Source organism: Hydra viridissima, unplaced genomic scaffold (assembly GCF_058129835.1).
Source record: "Hydra viridissima isolate aposymbiotic clone 2 unplaced genomic scaffold, HvirCarnegie_v1 scaffold_5, whole genome shotgun sequence".
Lineage (NCBI taxonomy): Eukaryota > Metazoa > Cnidaria > Hydrozoa > Anthoathecata > Hydridae > Hydra > Hydra viridissima.
Genome location: NW_028324304.1, coordinates 18798538 through 18818362, shown reverse-complemented (window position 1 = coordinate 18818362; position 19825 = coordinate 18798538). Strand labels below are relative to the sequence as shown.

At 30.5% G+C, this 19825-nt stretch overlaps 2 protein-coding genes and 2 pseudogenes across 6 annotated transcripts; 3 read left to right on the top strand and 1 right to left on the bottom strand.

Annotated features, from left to right (window-relative positions):
- The first annotated feature begins 1199 nt into the window (after positions 1 to 1199).
- LOC149889158 (uncharacterized) lies at positions 1200 to 3981 on the top strand (annotated as a pseudogene).
- Positions 3982 to 5069: 1088 nt separating this feature from the next.
- Positions 5070 to 7735, bottom strand: LOC149889157 (uncharacterized; annotated as a pseudogene).
- A 114-nt stretch (positions 7736 to 7849) lies between these two features.
- LOC149889156 (uncharacterized) lies at positions 7850 to 10412 on the top strand. Of its 3 annotated transcripts, XM_090086736.1 has the most exons (6): positions 8137 to 8414; positions 8546 to 8637; positions 9528 to 9603; positions 9793 to 9904; positions 10136 to 10283; positions 10367 to 10412. In XM_090086736.1, coding segments are annotated over exons 2-5 (198 nt in total). In that variant the 5' UTR covers positions 8137 to 8414; positions 8546 to 8628; the 3' UTR covers positions 10137 to 10283; positions 10367 to 10412. The 3 variants fall into 3 exon arrangements, with proteins under 3 accessions (XP_089942864.1, XP_089942863.1, XP_089942862.1); XM_090086738.1 differs by lacking the exon at positions 10367 to 10412 and having other exon boundaries at positions 7850 to 8414; positions 9820 to 9904; positions 10136 to 10274; XM_090086737.1 differs by lacking the exon at positions 10367 to 10412 and having other exon boundaries at positions 7852 to 8414; positions 9817 to 9904; positions 10136 to 10274.
- A 6-nt stretch (positions 10413 to 10418) lies between these two features.
- LOC149889155 (uncharacterized) lies at positions 10419 to 16227 on the top strand. Of its 3 annotated transcripts, XM_090086733.1 has the most exons (7): positions 10419 to 13411; positions 13774 to 13818; positions 14265 to 14303; positions 14494 to 14553; positions 14630 to 14710; positions 15431 to 15538; positions 15865 to 16227. In XM_090086733.1, exons 1-7 carry the CDS (start codon positions 11107 to 11109, stop codon positions 16005 to 16007), a joined length of 2781 nt encoding a protein of 926 aa, XP_089942859.1. In that variant the 5' UTR covers positions 10419 to 11106; the 3' UTR covers positions 16008 to 16227. The 3 variants fall into 3 exon arrangements, with proteins under 3 accessions (XP_089942859.1, XP_089942860.1, XP_089942861.1); XM_090086734.1 differs by lacking the exon at positions 14265 to 14303; XM_090086735.1 differs by lacking the exons at positions 15431 to 15538; positions 15865 to 16227 and adding an exon at positions 15188 to 15270.
- The last annotated feature ends 3598 nt before the right edge of the window (positions 16228 to 19825 follow it).

The window sequence follows — 19825 nt, the reverse complement described above, 5'->3', positions numbered from 1 at the left end:
TGCTAATTTGCATTATTTGTACTGCAACGTAGTCTTTTTCCTAATATTATGCTTACAACAAACACGGCACCTTTTTTCAGGGTGTTGCTTGAACTTAGTTGACGGAATGTTCTCAGGAAAGTGTGCCCAATTTTTCGCTGCCAAACGAAATGGTGTATCGCTACTTGAAGAATGTCTACGACGTTTATAATTTGGCAATTGCAATTGCTCCAGCAATTCTTCATTCTTGGTTGTACAGTTGATTTTATAATATAAAACATGAGCGTTATAAAAGGTCATATCTATTAGATAAAAAAAATATTTTCTCATAGATGGGAAGCACGGTGGCAACTGGTCTTGTTTATCAACGCCTCCCATGCCTTTATCATACTCGAGCACAGATGCCGGTTTTATGTCTTTTTTATCTCTCCATTTCAAAACCAATAAACCGTGACTGGATAAAGTTTTGATTTCTCCTTTTTTTAACTTCATTGAAAACACCTTTGGCATATTCTTCCTGTTTTTCCGAACAGCTCCAACAGCATTCGTATCATTTTTTAGTAAGGTAAGAAATAAATGTGGTGATGAATGAAAGTTATCATTATACAACGTGTAACCTTTTTTTAAAATAGGCTGTGCCACTTCCACGACTACACCCTCAGTAGCTGGTATAACACTTTCCTGGATTTTATCCTTGCCAACATAAATTTTGAAACAAATGCAATAAGGGGGCATCCATAAAGTACGTACGCAGGTATGGGGGGAGGGGGTTACCAAAAAACGTACAAATGCGTACAAGGGGAGGGGGAGTGTTCAAGACAGCGAGTACGTACGCGGTTTGACTATCTTTCTCAGGAATTATTTTTAAAACTTGATCTGCATAAAAAGCAACGAACTTTTCGAATGTAAAAAATCTTTTTTTTAAATTACGCAACCTGGTTTTTATCTTTTCAATTAAAGCGTTACAACAAGTTAATTTTTTATTATTTTAAATTAATATTTTATTATTAACTTTTTATTAACAATGTACTACTTCAAATTATTATTAAAGTTTAAATGTATTTTTTCTTATTATAAAAAACAAATATTTTTAAAAACAACAATTTTAATGCTAATAGAGACCAACACCTTTCATTGCGAAATGTAACTGCAATTAATTTGAGTCAGGTTATTTTTTTACAATCTTCGCTTTAACGACACTGAATCTTATGATGAAATCGTTTATTTCCAAATAAACAAAAACTTTTATCTTTCTAATCGAATAATTGAAAACATTGCAACAAAAAAAAAACTGCTTACTCCCAAGATGTCGAACGAATTTGTTGGGAACGAGAAAAAGTATCTTCAACTCCTTGAGTTATATAAGAAAGCATATTCAACACTTGAAAAACAAAAGCAGGATCACCACGCACAGGAGTTGTGGAAAATAGTAAAATATGATCAGTCTTTGTATGAAAAAAAAGTAAACGAATTAAAAGTGAAAGCAAAAAAGTCAAAAGGATCAATCATGTCATTCTGAGGAAATGCTTTATCACCGCCTAGCAAAAAGAAAAAAGATATCCATCCAGTGCCGTCTTTGTCAAATAAAATACAAAGTTTTCCGAACGCAACTACGGCAGAACCTGAAAGGATTGAACTTAGTAAGCCATTTTTTGTAATAGTTTATAAACTTTTTCTCTCGTGATTTTCTATATATTGAATTCAACCGAATTGGTAATTAAACTACATTGTACGACTATATTGCAATTGCATAGTTTTATTCATCATAATTGGACAACTTGACCATTTTCTCTACATCCCATCTCTATAACTGTCAAGAATTTATAATAGTTTATTTTTGGGTATTTCCTAATTTAGATTTAACATCAAACGAGAAGGAAAGAGCAAATCCGGCGCAAGTTAAAAGTCGGAAGAAAATCTCAGATCTTGAATCACAGCTTTCATCCTTGATAATCTTACGCGATTCTGGTTTGTCTACTGTAACGAGGAAACAATTAGACAATGTGAAAGAAAGCATAAGAAAAGAAAAAACAAACTTGGACAGGTAAATGTTAAGAGATATATCGAATAGAGCTAAGAAGTATAGACAGACGTCTTGGCCATAAAAACCAAACTTCTAAGCAGGCAGTAACTTTCAAAATTTTGTTTTTCAAATTGTCAATAGGAACTTCTAATTGAGGATTTACAAAGTTTGCAGAATCCAGGAAACCTTAAGTATAGAAGGTTTTATAACGGAATCAAAGATTTATGTAATATTTTGTTTTCAGATTGATTCGTGAATCGGCACGACAAAGAAAACGGAGGCAAAAACTTAAAAAGGGCATCGAAACAGTTTGTCAAAACAACCCTGAAGTATCAAGTGCTTTGAAACAGTTTATGCGAAACCATCCCGGACGACCACGGCTCGAAATTGATCAACCAGAACTTTTATCAACAATCATAAAAATTGTGCAAAATTCATCAGCAGCAGATGAGCGTCGAAGAACAGAATGTCTTCGTAGTGTCTCCACTTTGAATGATCTTCAGAAAGAGCTGACGAAAATAGGCTTCAACTTGAGTAGAAGTGGTTTGTACCTTCATCTTTTACCACGACGTGAAAACACTCATGAAGGAAAAAAGCATGTAAAAACAGTTCCTGTGAAGCTACTAAGTCCAGAAAATTCACTGCGAAAAGGAAATGATGGTAGAATGTTTGCCAAATCTTTTATTGATGACATGTTTGAAGTTTGCAAATTGTTTGGACCAAAAGCTGTGCTTTTCATGTCCAATGATGATAAAGCCAGGGTACCGTTGGGTCTTACTGCTGCAAGACTTCAAGTGCTGTTGCTGATGCATATGGAATACAAGGTCAAACTTATGGATCATGACTTTGTCGTTGGCCCACAGCACAAGTTAATCCCATCGGTGTATGGCATATGCGAAGTTAACAATAATGGAGTTGTATCCTACAGTGGAGACACTTTCATACGCATAAGAAGTGGGAAACACGATACATCGAATGCTTTTACACATGCTTTTGATGTTAGGGAGCTTTTTGAAACCAAGATGGTTAGACGTAAACCAATTATGTTAATGGAGACTGATGGAGCTCAAGATGAGGCACCACGCTTCCCTAAAACGTTAGCAGCTGCTGTTGATCTCTTCCGCTTGCTGGATTTAGATGTCTTGCTTCACGGTGTGAATGCAGCTGGGCTTTCAGCCTTCAACCCCATTGAAAGAAGAATGGCACCTCTTTCTCGTGATTTGGCTGGAATAGTTCTTCCCCATGATTATTTTGGCGATCACCTTGATTCTTCTGGGAAGACAATCAACCAAGAACTGGAGGTAGAAAATTTCCAAAAAGCGGCTGACGTTTTATCCCAAGTTTGGGAGAAAACCTTCATCGACGGTTACCTTGTTAACTGCCGGGCAGTACCAGTTGGAAAAGCATATAAACCGCCGAATCCTGATCCTGTTTGTGCAGAGAAACATTGCCAGCAATTGCGATACTGTCTACAAACTGTGAAATGCCAGGACAAGTTATGTTGTTCATCGTTTGAAACAAATTGGCTGAATACCATCCCCCAACGTTTCATTCCATTTCCGGCCATCTAGGAGTACTGCGAGAATGGTTACAAAGCGATGGAACCGTCTCGATATTTTAAAAACATATCAAACCATTCAAACTTTGCACCTCTGACGCATAGGCTTTTGCTACAAGATATACCTACAGAAGGCTTAAAGTACGAAATTATACCATTTGATCTGTATTGTCCTTCATTGGAAAAAAAGCTTTTAAACGGAATTTGCGACAAATGCAATAAATACTGGCCGAGCGAGGCAGCAATTAAACGGCACAAGAAAGCACATAAAAAACAAAAAATAAAGATTGATATGCAGAGTGATTTAAGTGAAAGTGAAGAAGTCAGTAAGGAGGTTACTAATGAAAGATTAGAAGCAGAGTTCATGCCTGTTTTCCATAACATTTTCAATTTATTTAAGTCACCATTTATGGAAATATAAATAGCTAAATTGATCTTTTTTGTATTTAATGATTTGAAAACTTTTTTTTTTTTGGGGGGGGGGGGGGGGGAGGTCATACTTTTTAATAAATAACGCGTACGTACGCAGAGGAGGAGGGGGTGTTAAAAGCGTACAAGTGCGTACAAGGGGGAGGGGGGTCCAAAAGCATTGGTTTTACTGCGTTCGTACTTTATGGACGTCCCCTAACCTGGTGTAGATTCGCAAAGTTTATAAAGTTCTATGCCAAAACGAGCTCTTTTGGAGGCTAATAATTGAATAAATCGACCTTTGAATTTCATTAACAATTCATTAATACACAGCAAAAAATAAAACGCTAACATGACGGTTACATAACGGTAAATGAAAAGTTTGGCGCTATGTTTACCGTTATATAAGTAATAAATATGTCTAAAGCGTTAAGTTGGCCACAGTTATTTGTATATTTGTATATAAATGTAAGGTGTTATGTTTAACCGTTATGTTTTCCGTTATGTTGGTTGGAAATGTCATCACATAATAATATGACATCATAAAATTATTTGTAAAAAAAAAGCGCGAATTAAAAGATTCTATGAAAATTGTTTAGTTGTTGCACGAGGTCTTTCTGTAAGAAATAAGTTGATTATTTGTCGCAAAGTTCAACGATTTATAAATTGTTGAAATATATATTACAATGCATTGATATATATATATATATATATATATATATATATATATATATATATATATATATATATATATATATATATATATATGGCCTTCTTTATAGAAGGCTATCATGGCCTTCTTTATAGAAGGCCTCGACACCGTGCGCGATTTTTTTTGACTGAAGGCCGATTTAAAAAAAAATATCGCGGTTTAGTAAAATAGAAAAATGTTGTATAGCTTTGCTAAGACTAAATATATAATTAGTGAACATTCTACTTGCATTTTTTTGATGCATTATTATAAAATTATTTTTTTGACGTTAAATTAACAACTTTTTTATAAGCTTAAATTATTTATTAAAATGAATAAAAACATTTTAAATCAAAATTTTATATATATAATATATAAGAAATAATAAGTAATGAGAAAAATACACCAATAAAAAACCAAATTATTTTTTTACTAAACATGAAAAAAATTTTTTACATAAGCTTGATTTCTTTTAGTTTGGTTTCTTTATTACTTTTGGGAGTGTGAAGTAATGCAAAGTTCTTTAAAAAAATGTTTGCTAATGTTTGGCATTGTTTCTTTGCAATAGAAAAACGGTACAACTCTGCAATAAATGCAAACTGTCGTATAAGAAATGTTCTGCAAACTCTTTTATCTAATAAAGTAAAAAATATGTAGCAAAATAAGGACCACTGAGATAGAGTATCTGATGGAATAGTTAATCCTCCTCTATTTAAAGTATTCAAATAAGTTCCATATTTTTCATAATATGTAGTTGTATCTTCATCATTTTCTTCAGTAGAACACTTTTGAACATAACCAGCAATAAAGACAATAGCATATAAAATGTCTATATTTATAGTATCTTCTAGATCTGCTAAATTGTAAATTATATCAATTTCCCTATCATTTAAATCTTCAAGACATAAAAGACAGTCATGGCCATCATTTCCTTCTACATCAATATTCAGTTGTAGCACCAGCTTAGCATGTTGAATACGTACTTTTTCAATAACTGATTTAGCTGTTATAAAGTAAGTACCACCAGAGCCTTGCCTTAGTTTTCAAAAACATTTTTCAATTGGATCACTAGAAAACCAACCTAAAATAACATATTCATTTCCACTTGATAAAAGATGACAAGACAAATCAACTAGGCCACGACAAGTATGTGAAAGAGCATTGCTTGTATCTCTCGTAAGCTGGCGAACACGTTTACCAGATGTTGGTTTCATATTTTCAGCCATTGTTGCAATAGCGAGCAACTTTTTTAAATTAATGTCATCTGAAGATCTGATTACATTACGCGACTCATCCCTAAATCTAGCATTGGCACCTGGACATTTAACATTCACTATTTTCCAAAATTCTATAATTAACTCCAAAAAAATAACAGTACCCTTGACACTTTCTTGTTCTATTTTAGGATGAGTTTTTAGAGCTGCAACTGTCTCTTCACTAAATATTTGTAAACAAGTGCTTACTTTTTGTCGTTCTATTGGTTTAGGATTTATTGATGTTTCAGTCAATTTGGATAACTTTATTAACTGGTTTTTTTCAAGTGTATATAAGTTAATTAAATCTCTCCAATTTGCAATGTGAGTTATTTCATTATGAATAAACTGCAACTGACCTAGTTTTTCTGTTAGCCAATTGTTTCTTATGCACTTCAAAAGATGAACATAGTCATATAAAATATAAGAACCATTTTGACATAACCAAGGTTTTCCCTCTACTGTTTTGAATTTAGAAAAGAAGCTTTGGTTAACTTTATTTCCATCTGTAATAATTGCAATTACTTTACCATTACACGTAGAGGTTTCTATGGTGTCTACAATTAATTTGCATTGTTCTAGTTGGAAATCTGAAGTCAGATTACTAACTGGTAAAACTCTTGCTAAAAATTCAGGTCCACCATAAAGACTTTTGACCATAAATGAAAGTACAGTAGTAGCTAATTTCTCTGGATCATTAACAGCATTTCCAAAAATATTTCCACTTTGATATAATAATGCTGTTTTTACATAAACTTCATCTATCAATAAAACACAATTTCTTTTTTTTTCATCTAAGTTCGATAACACAGAACTTAAAAAAGTTAAATCATCCTGAGAGTTTATTTTTGAAGTTATGCGCGTCAAAGTTCGAATACTTGGCAACTGATAATCATAACATAATCGATGGTAGGTGGAACGACTTGTTGCAAAATATTCAAAAGCTCTCGTTATTATATCAGCAGAATAGACAGCACAACCCACAGAATGATCTCCCATTACATTTAGATGCTCAAGAATTATTTGAATTTTATGATCCTTATCCTTAATTTTCAGATATCTAAGGGCTTCGTTTAAAGATGACTTTGTACAAAGAGAAGTGATTTTGTTATTTGACAGAGGTTTAATAGTACATTTTGAACCAAAATGAAACGCTTCGAACAACAAACTTTGATTAATTATCAGCAAAAATAGTGGAACTCCACAATTGAATACTTTAGATTGGATGAAAATTGAATTGTTTTGCTTGTATGTAATCAAATCATTATCATTAGATAAGTATTTTTCGATTTCTCCAAAGTTTAAATTATCAATTATTTTATATTCTTCTAATTCATCTTTTTTGATACCTCTTTTTGAAGAAGAAGATAAAGTCTTTCTCATTTTTGGTGGTGGAGAGGAGAGACAACTTTTAGAGATATTTGGAAACACTGATGGAGCATGAATCGGTCTCAATTTACCACGACATAATGTAAACTCCGCTTCATCTGGCCAATGCAATTTACAAACAGCAGTGAATTTTGTAACGGTCCAATTTAAACGAGGGATACTAATAAACCATTTATTTTTTTCAGATTCTTCACGAGGGAATTTATATACAGATACATTACAACCTGAAGACTTATAATTTGAGGAACATTTTGGAACACAGCATTTTAAAGGCATTCTAAATTATTTAATTTAAATTCACTTGAAGAATAACTTTAAATATTTCTGAAAAATAGCAATCAATATTTTACACCTTTATCCAAACAAAATTTGCGTTTTTAAGAAGTTTTTAAAAACCGGCCTTCAGTCAAAAAAAATCGCGCACGGTGTCGAGGCCTTCTATAAAGAAGGCCATGATATATATATATATATATATATATATATATATATATATATATATATATATATATATATATATATATATATATATATATATATATATATATTCCTGGATCTACCTTATGGTGACATTTTATGCTAAAAATGTCCACCTTGCGGCGACAATTGTCTTAAGGTGACAATTTTCAGTCGCCTTAACGTTTCTTTACCAGTTTGTGAGTTTAATTTGTTAAACAACACAGAAACATTTTCCTATTCTTAAAGGTATGGATATTGAGAACCTTTGTATAAAGTTTCACGCTAAATCACTGTATTTTTTACAAGTTATGAGAAAAGTAAAAACGAGGACGTATATATTCCATTTTTTTTCGATGCAAATAAAAGCTACGTTAGGTAGTCATTTTATTTCTGAAGCTCTTTTCAGGGTTTTGCTGCGAATATATCTAACCTTTTATGGTTTCTTTAATTCACTTGGTACTCAATTTTCTGGAAAAGTTTTATACTAATAATTTTTGATCAAAGTCTGAAAAGCAGGTTGTCTTAGAAAAAGATATACAAATTTAAAAACACGCAAATTTCTTTAAGCGACCGCGAGATTTTGCAAAGCTTGTTCCGCCGTATATAAATACAAAATCTAATTCAACTCACCAAGAAGAAAGCAAGTAAACATGTTAAGTGAGTTTTATTTTATTTTTATTCTTTTCAATTTAAAATTCAAACAGCTACTTTTATAAAAACTTATTTTTTAAAATCTTTCTGTCACCTAAAAAAACTAATATTGTTTTGATTTCATAAAAATGAAATAGATGTCAGCCTAAAGAACAAGCAAAGCATTTTATTGTCTAAAAGAAAGATCAAGAAGGATTTTAAAAATTAAAGATCAATATATATGATCAAAGTAAGATCTTAAGATTTCTTATGATTTTTTAAGATAAATGTTTCTTGTCAAAGTTTGTACCATTTAATTCCAATGTTGTCTAATTAGGTGTCACCTTAAGTGCAGAAGTTAAGAATTATGGTATTTGTGTATATTCTATAAGTGCCTTAAGGTGACAAATCATTTTGTCATCTCTAGGCACTTACAAAAAACAAGTGCTTTAAGGTGACAACGATTTGTCACCTTAAGGCATTTATTTTTTAAACTTGAGCCAAGTTGTCTTAACATGCAGTAGATAAGATATAAATGATGTTGCCTCAAGAATAAAAAAACTATTTTTTATATTGTTTTTAAATTTAAAATAATATCCAACAATGTTTTCTGAATATCTAGTTAAAATGATGTGTCCCCATAAGGCACTTTTTTCTACAACTTTTACTATGTTGTGATAATATCCAATAGATAAGATCTAAATTGATGTTGCCTTAAGGAGAAAATTGATATTTATAATTATATACTTTCATAAATCTTCAAACTGATATTCCCACATGTTCCCTGAAATATCTTTAGTCAAAATGATAAGACATATACTCTTTGCAAACAGTCATAATATGCAATAGAAAAGATATAAAATATTATTATTCATTGTTAGATATCTTTGTAAATCATTGAAATGACATTTGAGTATATTCCCTTTTACCTCTAAACAAAACAATGTGTCACCTAGAGGTACTTATTTCTGAACCCTGGATTTTTAATATGCAGTATTTAGGGTATAAAATGTGATTTCCTTAAGGTGAGATTTTTTCATTAAAAAAGTTTGTTTGAGAAACACCTAACTACATTTTCTCACAAAAAGGTTATATTTAAAATTTATTATTTAAAATTATGTGTTCTTTTAAATTCTTTAGGATTTAAATAGGATAGGATTTGGAATATTTGCATCAGCTGAGTTTCAGAAAGGTGACTTTATTTTAGAATACAGAGGTAATTAGATTTCTATTTTGCTAGTCTAGTAAAATAATGCTTAAAGGGGTTTATACACATCTAATTCAAAAAAAAGATTTAATTGTTTGTATCTATGTTATATTGTTATTCACAATTATCACATTATTTACAAATCTTGACTTATTTTTGTTAAAGATTTCATCAATGTATATTCCTTTTGTTGAATAGATGAAACTATTTCTAATTTTGAAGCAGAATTAAGATACCAACAGTATGAAAAAGATGAATTGGGTTGTTTTATCTATGATGGGATAAAAAAAATTTATGGCAAATCCATTTGGTAGGCATTAAATGAAAACCGTTTTATTTTTTTACATGTTCTATAACTTCTTTATAACTGATATAACTTAGTATTATTGAATGTATGCATGTATCTGAAATTCATATTTGTGCACCATTTTACACTTTTAAAATCTTTTTACACAGTTTTTGTGTTTCTTGTTTATGGAAATAAGAATTTTGCTAGGCCTTAAAGATAATACTTTCTTTTTTGTGTGTGTATGACTTTTAGAATTGATGCCACACACAAAATATCTGGGGTGTATAGTAAATGACTCACCATCTATCCATGCTAATGCGAAACATGAAAAGACAGTTTCTAATGAAACCCACCTTTGTCTTTTTGCTACAAATATTATTAGCATAGAGACTGAGATCAGGTATATGTTTTAATTCCTTTTTGTTAAATTTAAAAGTGAGCAAAAGTTTAGTAAAGACATAAATTTAAAAAATGTGTTTTCAGATATGACTATGGTGATTCAACAAAAGAAATGCCTTGGCAAAACATAGTTTGTTTTTATTTAACTTTTTACAAGTTCCATAATTGTAATATCTTTCATGTTAAATCATCCTTCATCAACTTTTGGTAAAGTTTCCTGAATTATCTTTTTGTGTTTAAGTTTAAAGTCTACTCAATGAAAACTAAGTTATAAAGTCAGTACAGTAAGTTAGTTCAGAAATCTGCTGAATGGCTTTATTAAATGGGTTATCTTAGAACTATAATACAACATTTCCTCTTGGCTAATTTTTAGTCATTTTTGATGAAAATTAGACTGTATGCAATTAAGATATAACTTAAAGTTTTGCAGAATAAGTGCACTTAGCAATCTAGTAACAAATATTCCAGTTTTTTTTTTTTTTTTGGTTTAGTTATTTAATAGTTCATTGAGAAAAGCACTTTATCAAACAATAATATGTGTTTTTCATATACTTATATATTCATATTGTTAAGGATAAGTTTTCTTAGCTTACCTGTTAAAGGTAGGCCAAAATTCTCTTAAGTTTCTTAAGAAAATTGTTGTGTTTTACATGGTATATACAAAAGAAACACAAAACTATAGCTTGAGTTGCCTGGATTGCATTAGCAGGCTTTCTTAAAATTTTTCTATCAAATTTTATTTTTGTTTAGAAATAGTATAGAAGTATAATAAAAGAAATAGTACAGAAGTATAATAAAAGAAATAGTACAGAAGTATAAAAAAAATGTTTAGAAATTGTGCAGAAGTTAAGAATAGTACAGAAACTTTATGTGAAGCTCCTGTCTTCAATGACTCAGACTCAGAGATAGAATATTATTATCATTCAACTGTCAATGCCATTCTCAAGTCCTCTAATGTTAAAGATGGTTTAAAAGATGACAAGCTTGAAGGTGAAAATGTATATCTAAGCTCATCACCTATTGCAAACACAAAAAATATGGCTTTCTTACCAGGCTTAATGGAATTGTCCTTTCCTACCATTGGAAGCTTGGGATCTGACTCAATAGAAAATCCTAATCCTCTAGTTATTAATTCAAACATGACTGGTGCTCATTCTTCATATGTAGTAAATATAGCTTCTGTGCCACAAAAACCTCAGAATGAAGAATTGTCTGATGATGGTTTTAATGATGCCGCAATAGAAAATCTGATTACTCCACTTAATGATTCTGGCATTATGACAGAAAGGCATTTAGACATCATTGAAACAGATGATGAAATTGACATAGACATTTCTAGATCAGTTGATTTTAGAATTGGCGGTTCAGTGTCACATGAAAATATAGTCATTAATGAAAGTAAACAAAAATACAAAAAGCCTTCACGGCTTTGCTTGTTCTGCAAAGTTCCTCAGACTCGATTGAAGCGTCACATACTTTCAAAGCATTCTACTGAAGCTTCTGTAACACCTCTGCTAAGTATGAATGTCAAAGATCAGAATTGGAAAATAGAGCTGTTCAGAAAAGAGGCTAATAGAAATCATAATATGTCACTTGTAAAATCAGGTAAAACATGCTTTATCAGAGAAAGAAAGTCAACCACTCAAGATAACGAACTACCTCTCATGTGTTCTGGCTGCAAGGGTTTCTATTCAAGAAAATATAAAGCTCGGCACCAACTTGTGTGTCAAGCATCAAATCTTATGCTGCCAATGGTTTCTATATCTTTAAGCAAACATATCGAGAAGTATCCAAGTGATTTCATAAATCTTCTCAGTACATTGCAGCTAGATGATATTGGGAATTACATTAAATCTGATGAAATAATTTTAATGATTGGTGCTAGATCTTTTAGTGCACTTAAAAGGAAGAAAGATAAAGTATCAGAGACCAGAAGATTAGTGCGTGCACGTATGCGACTAACAGCAAGATTATACATTTCTTTTAGAAGTATCTTTAACAAACAGACAGAGGTTAAATTAACTGATATTTTAAATAATGCAGGTGATATGTATTGTAGAGAAGTAATCACACTAGTAGGAGAAGCAATCAATTCTATATCAGAAAAACCAAATGAAGATTCAGACCATTTTTCAGAAAAATCACAAAAAAATGGCTTAAAGATCAGCATACTAAATTTACTAAAATTAACAGCAAAATTTTTAATTGGTTATTTTTTGGTAAAAAATGAGGATTTGAGATCTCAAAGAGTGGTTGATTTCTTAAAGGTATTAAAGTTGTATGAAGATGATTTGTTTGGTGATGCCTACTACAATCTGAATTATCGTAAAAATACTAACCTGCGTAAGCCAATAAATCTGCCAAATGAGGGAGATGTTCAGTTACTAATTGAGGAATGTAATAAAATTATGAATTCAATTGACGATTATGAACATCCATTGAATTCATTTACTACCATCAGGTCAGCTACTGCCACATGTCTGACTATATTTAGTGCTAGGCGTGGTGGTGAACCAGTTCGACTCCAGTTATATCAGTGGAATGAGGCAATGAAAGGAGAATGGGTTGATAAACAAGACCTACCAGTTGAATTCAATTCAGAGCAAATGTTTATTACATATCAAACAGGGAAAGGTGGTGATCACCTTGTTCCTGTTCTTTTTCCACCAGAATGCATCAAAGCAATGCACTACCTAACAAATAAAGAGGTAAGAAGAAATGCTGGAATTCCTGATAAAAATCAATACATTTTTGCAAGTACCCAAAACAGCTTGAGCCATGCAAGTGGCTGGCATTGTATTAATGAGATACTAATACGCTTAGATAAAAAAGGTGCCATCAATGCCACTCAGAATCGCCATCGTATTGCAACAATTTTGGCAAAATTGGAATTATCTGAAAAGGAAAAAACCTTAATCTTTAACCACTTTGGGCATTCAGAGAGAATTAATCAGAATGTTTACCAGGCTGCTCCTGGTTCATTACAAATAAAAACAACAGGCCAAATGTTAATGAATATTCATGAAGCAGGCAAAGTTGACCATATTAAATCATCAAGCCCTAGCTCCTCTACTTTAGGAGAAATAAAGAATAAATGTATTGTGGAAGAACTTTTAATACCAGTGAAAGGTCAGCATTTTCCTTTGTTTGTAATCAATATCAAAAGCATACTATATATATTATGTGCATCTAATTAAAGATTATTGCAGTTTCTTAGATTGTAACAGAATTAGCTCAGATGTTAATTTGCTTGAATAATCTTCTTTATAATAGACAATATGAAGAGAGAAAAAAATGATTGCCATAAAACATAGAAATTATTTTTACCATAGTTAAGAAAGAGTAATCTCACCAGTTCTCTTGAAAAAGTTTTAACATTAAGAAAAGAAATTCCTGAAAATTCAGCCTGCTATTTGTTTGTATTTGCTTGCTCCCTTACTTTAACTGCTCTAAACAGCCTTTAAAAAGTTTTGTTTCCATTTATTTTATAGCAGTTGTGACAGAGAGAAAAGTGTATCCAAAAAGAACACTTAAAGGTAAGAAAACATGACTACTTTTACTGTTTTTTACTATTTTTCTGATTTTGATAAAAAATCAACTTACTTAGAAAACCTTCCATGTCTAGATCACAAATTTTTCATAGAGCAAATAAACTAATTTGAGTGAAAAAAACTTTCTTTTTGATGCAAAAGATGCATTCTGATTAGTCAATTTTCAGAAGTTTTGCATCATGTTTTAATTTTTTCATAAAATTTCATTCAAAGTCCATAAATTTACATTCAAAATTTCTCATTAAAAGTATACTTAGAAGGTTTTACAAGCCAACAAGAAGTTATTGCTCATTGAGCCTAGCTTGTTTGAGGGTCAACCTTATCTTCCCACAGTTTCATCTTTAAAATGATTATGTTACTTGGTTTTAAAATTAGTTTAAAAAAAGTGTTGTGTTTCATTGAAAATAGCATTTTTTAAATTTATTTATTAGGAAAATGTAAAACTAATAGTGAAAGTTTTCACAAACACTGTAAGTTGTTTATTATGCTTTATTGAATTTTTTAAAATTATGTATACTTCCAGAAATATTTTTATTTTCTAATCTAAGCACTTGAAGCCAATTTTAGGAAAAAACATGCTGCACTTAAGGGGTTTTTAATTTAAAATAATTTAAAAGCAGTTTAGTAATTCTAAAACATGATGTTATTTTTATCTTGTAGCAAATCAATATGAAGAATCTATGGATGATGTTAATGATAAGTCATATAAACCTGAAAAAAGTATTAATTGTTTTTTTGTTTTTTTTTTGTTTTTTTTGTCGTTTTCCTATTATATATTAAGTTTTCTATTTATTAGTTGAAAATAATCAAATATCTGAGAACAGTGATGAACCTGGTGAATTAGGATCACAAAAACAATCATGTCAGTTAGCCAAAGGTCTGTTGCCTTTGTTATTAAAAGGTTTAATATTTTGTACTTGCATTTGAAATATTAAATGTAACTAACTCAAACTAGAAAGAATTTATTAACTGTCAGTGTTTATTTGAGTCCAAGGTAAGTTAGACAGTGATGCAAGTCATGTTTATGAGCCTCTTTGTTACATTCAATTTGCAAGGCCATCAAAAATGAAGGTTTAAGTGCACCCAGTATGAGTATGTTTTTCTAAATTCAAAACATCATTGACTAGCCTAACTTTCTTAGGAGGTTTTTAGATCTTTTCTTCAAACCATAATATGCTTCAGATTTGCAAAAGTCAAATAGATGTCAAAGCTTACTTAACAGACAACTAAATCCATAAATGTTGCTTTATACTAAACTTTTTAATTTGTTTAAAAAAAACACATGGTTTACCTATGGGCAATCAATTCAATCCTGGATAGTTTGAGCTTTTATTATTGTAAATGATTATTGTAGATGACTCACCCAAAAATCATTAGTTTCAAGAAACTGAGTTGATTATTGCATGGCCGCAGGCAGAATGAAACATTGAAATAAAGGCAAGTGTCATCTTCTTAAGATATTAGATATATGATAATCTTATAAAATAGAGTTCAATGTTCAAACCAAAGTGCAAACTTCTAAACAGGAACAGTATAGGTGAGAAAAATTGGATTTTCCAAACGTTTTATCTTAATACTTACAGCATATTCTATCTAGAAAAATCGGTTGAAAAGAAATGTAAATATAAATTATGGGATGAGACTAGCAAGATTGCATTTGAAAGAGAATTTGCTATACACCTTGAAAAGAATCATGGGTACCCAGGTAATTGAGCTAATTTTAATTTTGGCTGTTTTCTCCTGCTATCTTATGATTTGATTTTACTTTATTTGTTAAACATAGTAAACATTTAAATAGTTCCTTACATTTATTTCTAAAAGTTAAAATAATCAAAGCATTTTGCAAGCATATACTTTAGTGCTCTAAAAACAGTATATAGTGTATAACAAAGTATTTAACGCTTTTGTAAATGTAACCTTTTTAAATAGTTCCTAACCTTTTTTTGATAAGTATAATGCTAAAATTTAACATCCAGTATTTAGTTTTATCGGCTGAAAATGTGGGCCATAATATTCTCCCATTTATTTTAGGGCGAAAGGAAATGGAGAAATTTGCGGAGAAATTTCATTTGGAGCCCATGCAAGTTAGAACCCGAATCGTGAACACTCGTCGGTTGAGACAGATAAGTCAGAAGAAAGTATTTTCAGAGCTTGGAATTGACAACTGTTCATAAAGACAGTTTTTTTTTTTACTATTTTCGTACATTTAACAGCTTATTTAACTTTAATAATTTACTATCCTTCGTACCTTTATTTATTAAAAATTCTTCTCACTTTTCTATAAAGACGTTTCCGAAAGTTTTCTACAGTTCGCCGTTTTTTAACTTTTTAAGTGTTTTATTATCGTGTTTATCTTTAGTTAAATTTATTTTTAAGTGAACTAATAATCTGAAATATTTACTTGTTCATTTGAATTTTAAGTAACCTGTTTGAAACGATGTCAGATGGGTGATAGGTATTAAGTATAGATCCTTAAAAAACTCGGCCTAATCGTAATTTGAATCAATTGAATTGAAATACATGTGCTCTAGAAATGTTACTTAAGGTGACTAATTATTGTCACCATATGGTCGATCCAGGAATATTTTTTCCTTAAGGCAACTAAAAGATATACAAAAAACGTTAAGGCGACGGCAAAATTATATATTTCAATTATATTTTCCGAGAAAAGGAAAAGTACGAAACCAATTTAAAATAATGCTTGTGTAATGCCTGGCGAAGTTCTAGAGATTGTTCACTTGACATAATTTTAAAAATTTTCGAAGAGTCACCTTAAAGTAGTAAAATATATACTGTCACCTTAAGGTGCATCTAGTGCTATATATATATATATATATACAGCTGCGGACAAAACTACGTGAACGATTGCAAATAGTTTTTTTTAATGAAATTTTCAATGTCTTAAAATAAGTTTATAGTTTAATACTATATATGGTTGGATAGAGCGTTTTTTGCTCTATAAGACTGTGTAAAGTGTATTCTCTAATAATTTGTTTAAAATTAAACATATCTAAATGTTCAAAAAGCATCAAATATTTTGCGCGACAAAACCACATGAACGATTATACAAACGTAAAAGAATAATTTTACTAACATCAACAAATAAGAGATTTTAAAAAAAAACAAACATTAATATTTAGTTGCATAGCCTTTAGAATCGATAACGGCCTTGCACCGTCTTGGCATAGATTCTACAAGAGTTTCTAGTAACTGTTTTGGTAATGCCTCCCATTCATACTGTACGGCTCGAAAAAGTTCATCCAGTTTTTGAAATTTGCGACCTCCGAAGCGTCGCTCAACTTCAATCCATAAATTTTCGATTGGATTTAAGTCGGGAGATTGGGCAGGCCACTTCAAAACCGTTATGCTATTATTTATGAGCCAATTTTTTACAGTCAAAGCTGTATGTTTAGGGTCATTATCATGTTGATAAACCCAATTGTGAGGTATTTTTTCTAAAGCGTGTGGCAACATTTGATTAGATAATATTTCCCTGTACTGTAGTTGGTCCATTATACCGTTTACACGGTACAACGGACCAATTTCAGCCCAGGAGAAACACCCCCAAACCATTATATTGCCACCCCCAAATTTTACAGTTCCTATTGTATACTCTTTTGCAAATCTTTTACCTACTGGACGCCTAACATAACCTCGACCGTCGCTGCAAATGTTAAATTTACTTTCATCCGACCACAAAACTGTTTTCCAATTTTCAACCGTCCAGTTTAAGTGATCTTTAGCGAACTGTAGGCGATCTTTGACGTGCCTGGGCTTAAGGAATGGTTTCTTTGCAGGTCTGCGCCCATAAAGACCTCCTTCGTTTAAACGCCTTTGAATCGTTCGTGTGCTTACGTTTTCCATGCCTGTTTGCAGACGAATTTCAGGGGCTGTCAAATGTGGATTCTCAAGAAATTTTCGCACAATTTTTCGATCAGTACTAAAAAATAAAATGTTAAACATTAAAATTAACATTAACATTAATATTATTAAGATTAAATATTAAAAAAAATAAAATTAAAGGAATATTACCGCTTATCCGTAATACGTGGACGACCACCTTTCTTAACGATCTTTTTGCTCTTTTCTCGGTGTATAATTTTATGTATTCCACCTTTTGACATCTTCACATGAGCTGCAATTTGCCCAATGGACCATTTTTCTTCTTTGCGCAAACGCAAAACCAAGCTTTCAATTTTTGAATCAGTTTGACGAACCATTATAGTTTAATTTTTTTAATTTTTTGATGTTAAACAGAATAATCTTGAGAAATTTAAATGATTTTAAGTTCTTAGAATACCAAAACCACATGAAAGATTTTTAAAAGCACTGATTTCGATGTGAATATAATATAATTTGCATCAAAAATGACGCTTTTATAAATCGTTCACGTGGTTTTGTCGCGCAAAATATTTGATGCTTTTTGAACATTTAGATATGTTTAATTTTAAACAAATTATTAGAGAATACACTTTACACAGTCTTATAGAGCAAAAAACGCTCTATCCAACCATATATAGTATTAAACTATAAACTTATTTTAAGACATTGAAAATTTCATTAAAAAAAACTATTTGCAATCGTTCACGTAGTTTTGTCCGCAGCTGTATATATATATATATATATATATATATATATATATATATATATATATATATATATATATATATATATATATATATATATATATATATATATAGCTATTTCCAGTTGTATTATTTTCAAATATAATATCTCGTGTTCGTATAAGAGTGCTCAATATTTTGTATAAATAGAGCAATATATATATATATACATATACTTTTTTTAAGATTTTTAAGCAATAAAATACCGGGTATTTCACGGCTGATGATTGCCGTTAGGCATGAAACCTTCAAGTACCATACATAGTTGTTGTTTCTTTATTACATATATATATATATATATATATATATATATATATATATATATTTATATATATATATATATTATATATATATTTATATATATATATATATCTTTATTACATATATATATATATATATATATATATATATATATATATATATATATATATATATATATATATATATATATGTAATAAAGAAACAACAACTATGTATGGTACTTGAAGGTTTCATGCCTAACGGCAATCATCAGCCGTGAAATACCCGGTATTTCATTGCTTAAAAATCTTAAAAAAAGTTTGTTTTTTTTTATGAAGTTTTGGCACGAAATTTATTGCTGAACACTAATTTGAAAAGCATTTTTAAAGATTTGATTTAGTTCTCGAGATATCCAATGTTTCCTTTGACTGGGTAAATTTGGTCTGCATAACAACACGCATAGCATCGAGTTTTTAAAGAGAATTGCGAGCTTTTTCATTATATTTCTTTTTATCTAATAAACTTTCTAAACAATGGGTAAGTCATGTAGAGTAAAACAAAGTACTAAAAGTAAAAAATCAAGAAGATTTCATGGAAATAGATGTACCATAAATTTGCTAAATGATTCAACTTTGCCAGTAGCTTCCTTTATTAGTACTGAAAAAGACAATCTTTCTTCTAGCACTTTGTTGAATTTATCTGTATCTTCAAAAAAAATTTTAAAAATTGAGACACCACGCTAAATTAAAACAGTTCTGTTGGTTATCGTATTGTTGACATGGAAATTTTATCTAGTGTGATTTATCAATTATGTTGTAAAAAATGTCTACAATCTGGTTTAAATCTTTCAGAATGTTTTTCTAAGAAAAAGGGATTGAGGTCAATGTTTTACATTTAGTGCTCTAACTGCAATTAAAAAATTGAATTCTATACTTCAAAGACATGCTCTGGAAGAAAAACTTTTGATGTAAATAATAGAATAATTTATTCAATGCGTGCATGTGGTCAAGGTTTTTCAGGATTAGAAAAATTTACATCTTTAATGAACATCCCTAAACCAATGACTAAAAACAATAACAACAAAACAATATAAAGTGTCTCTAAATGTGCTAAAGTTTTTGCAAAAG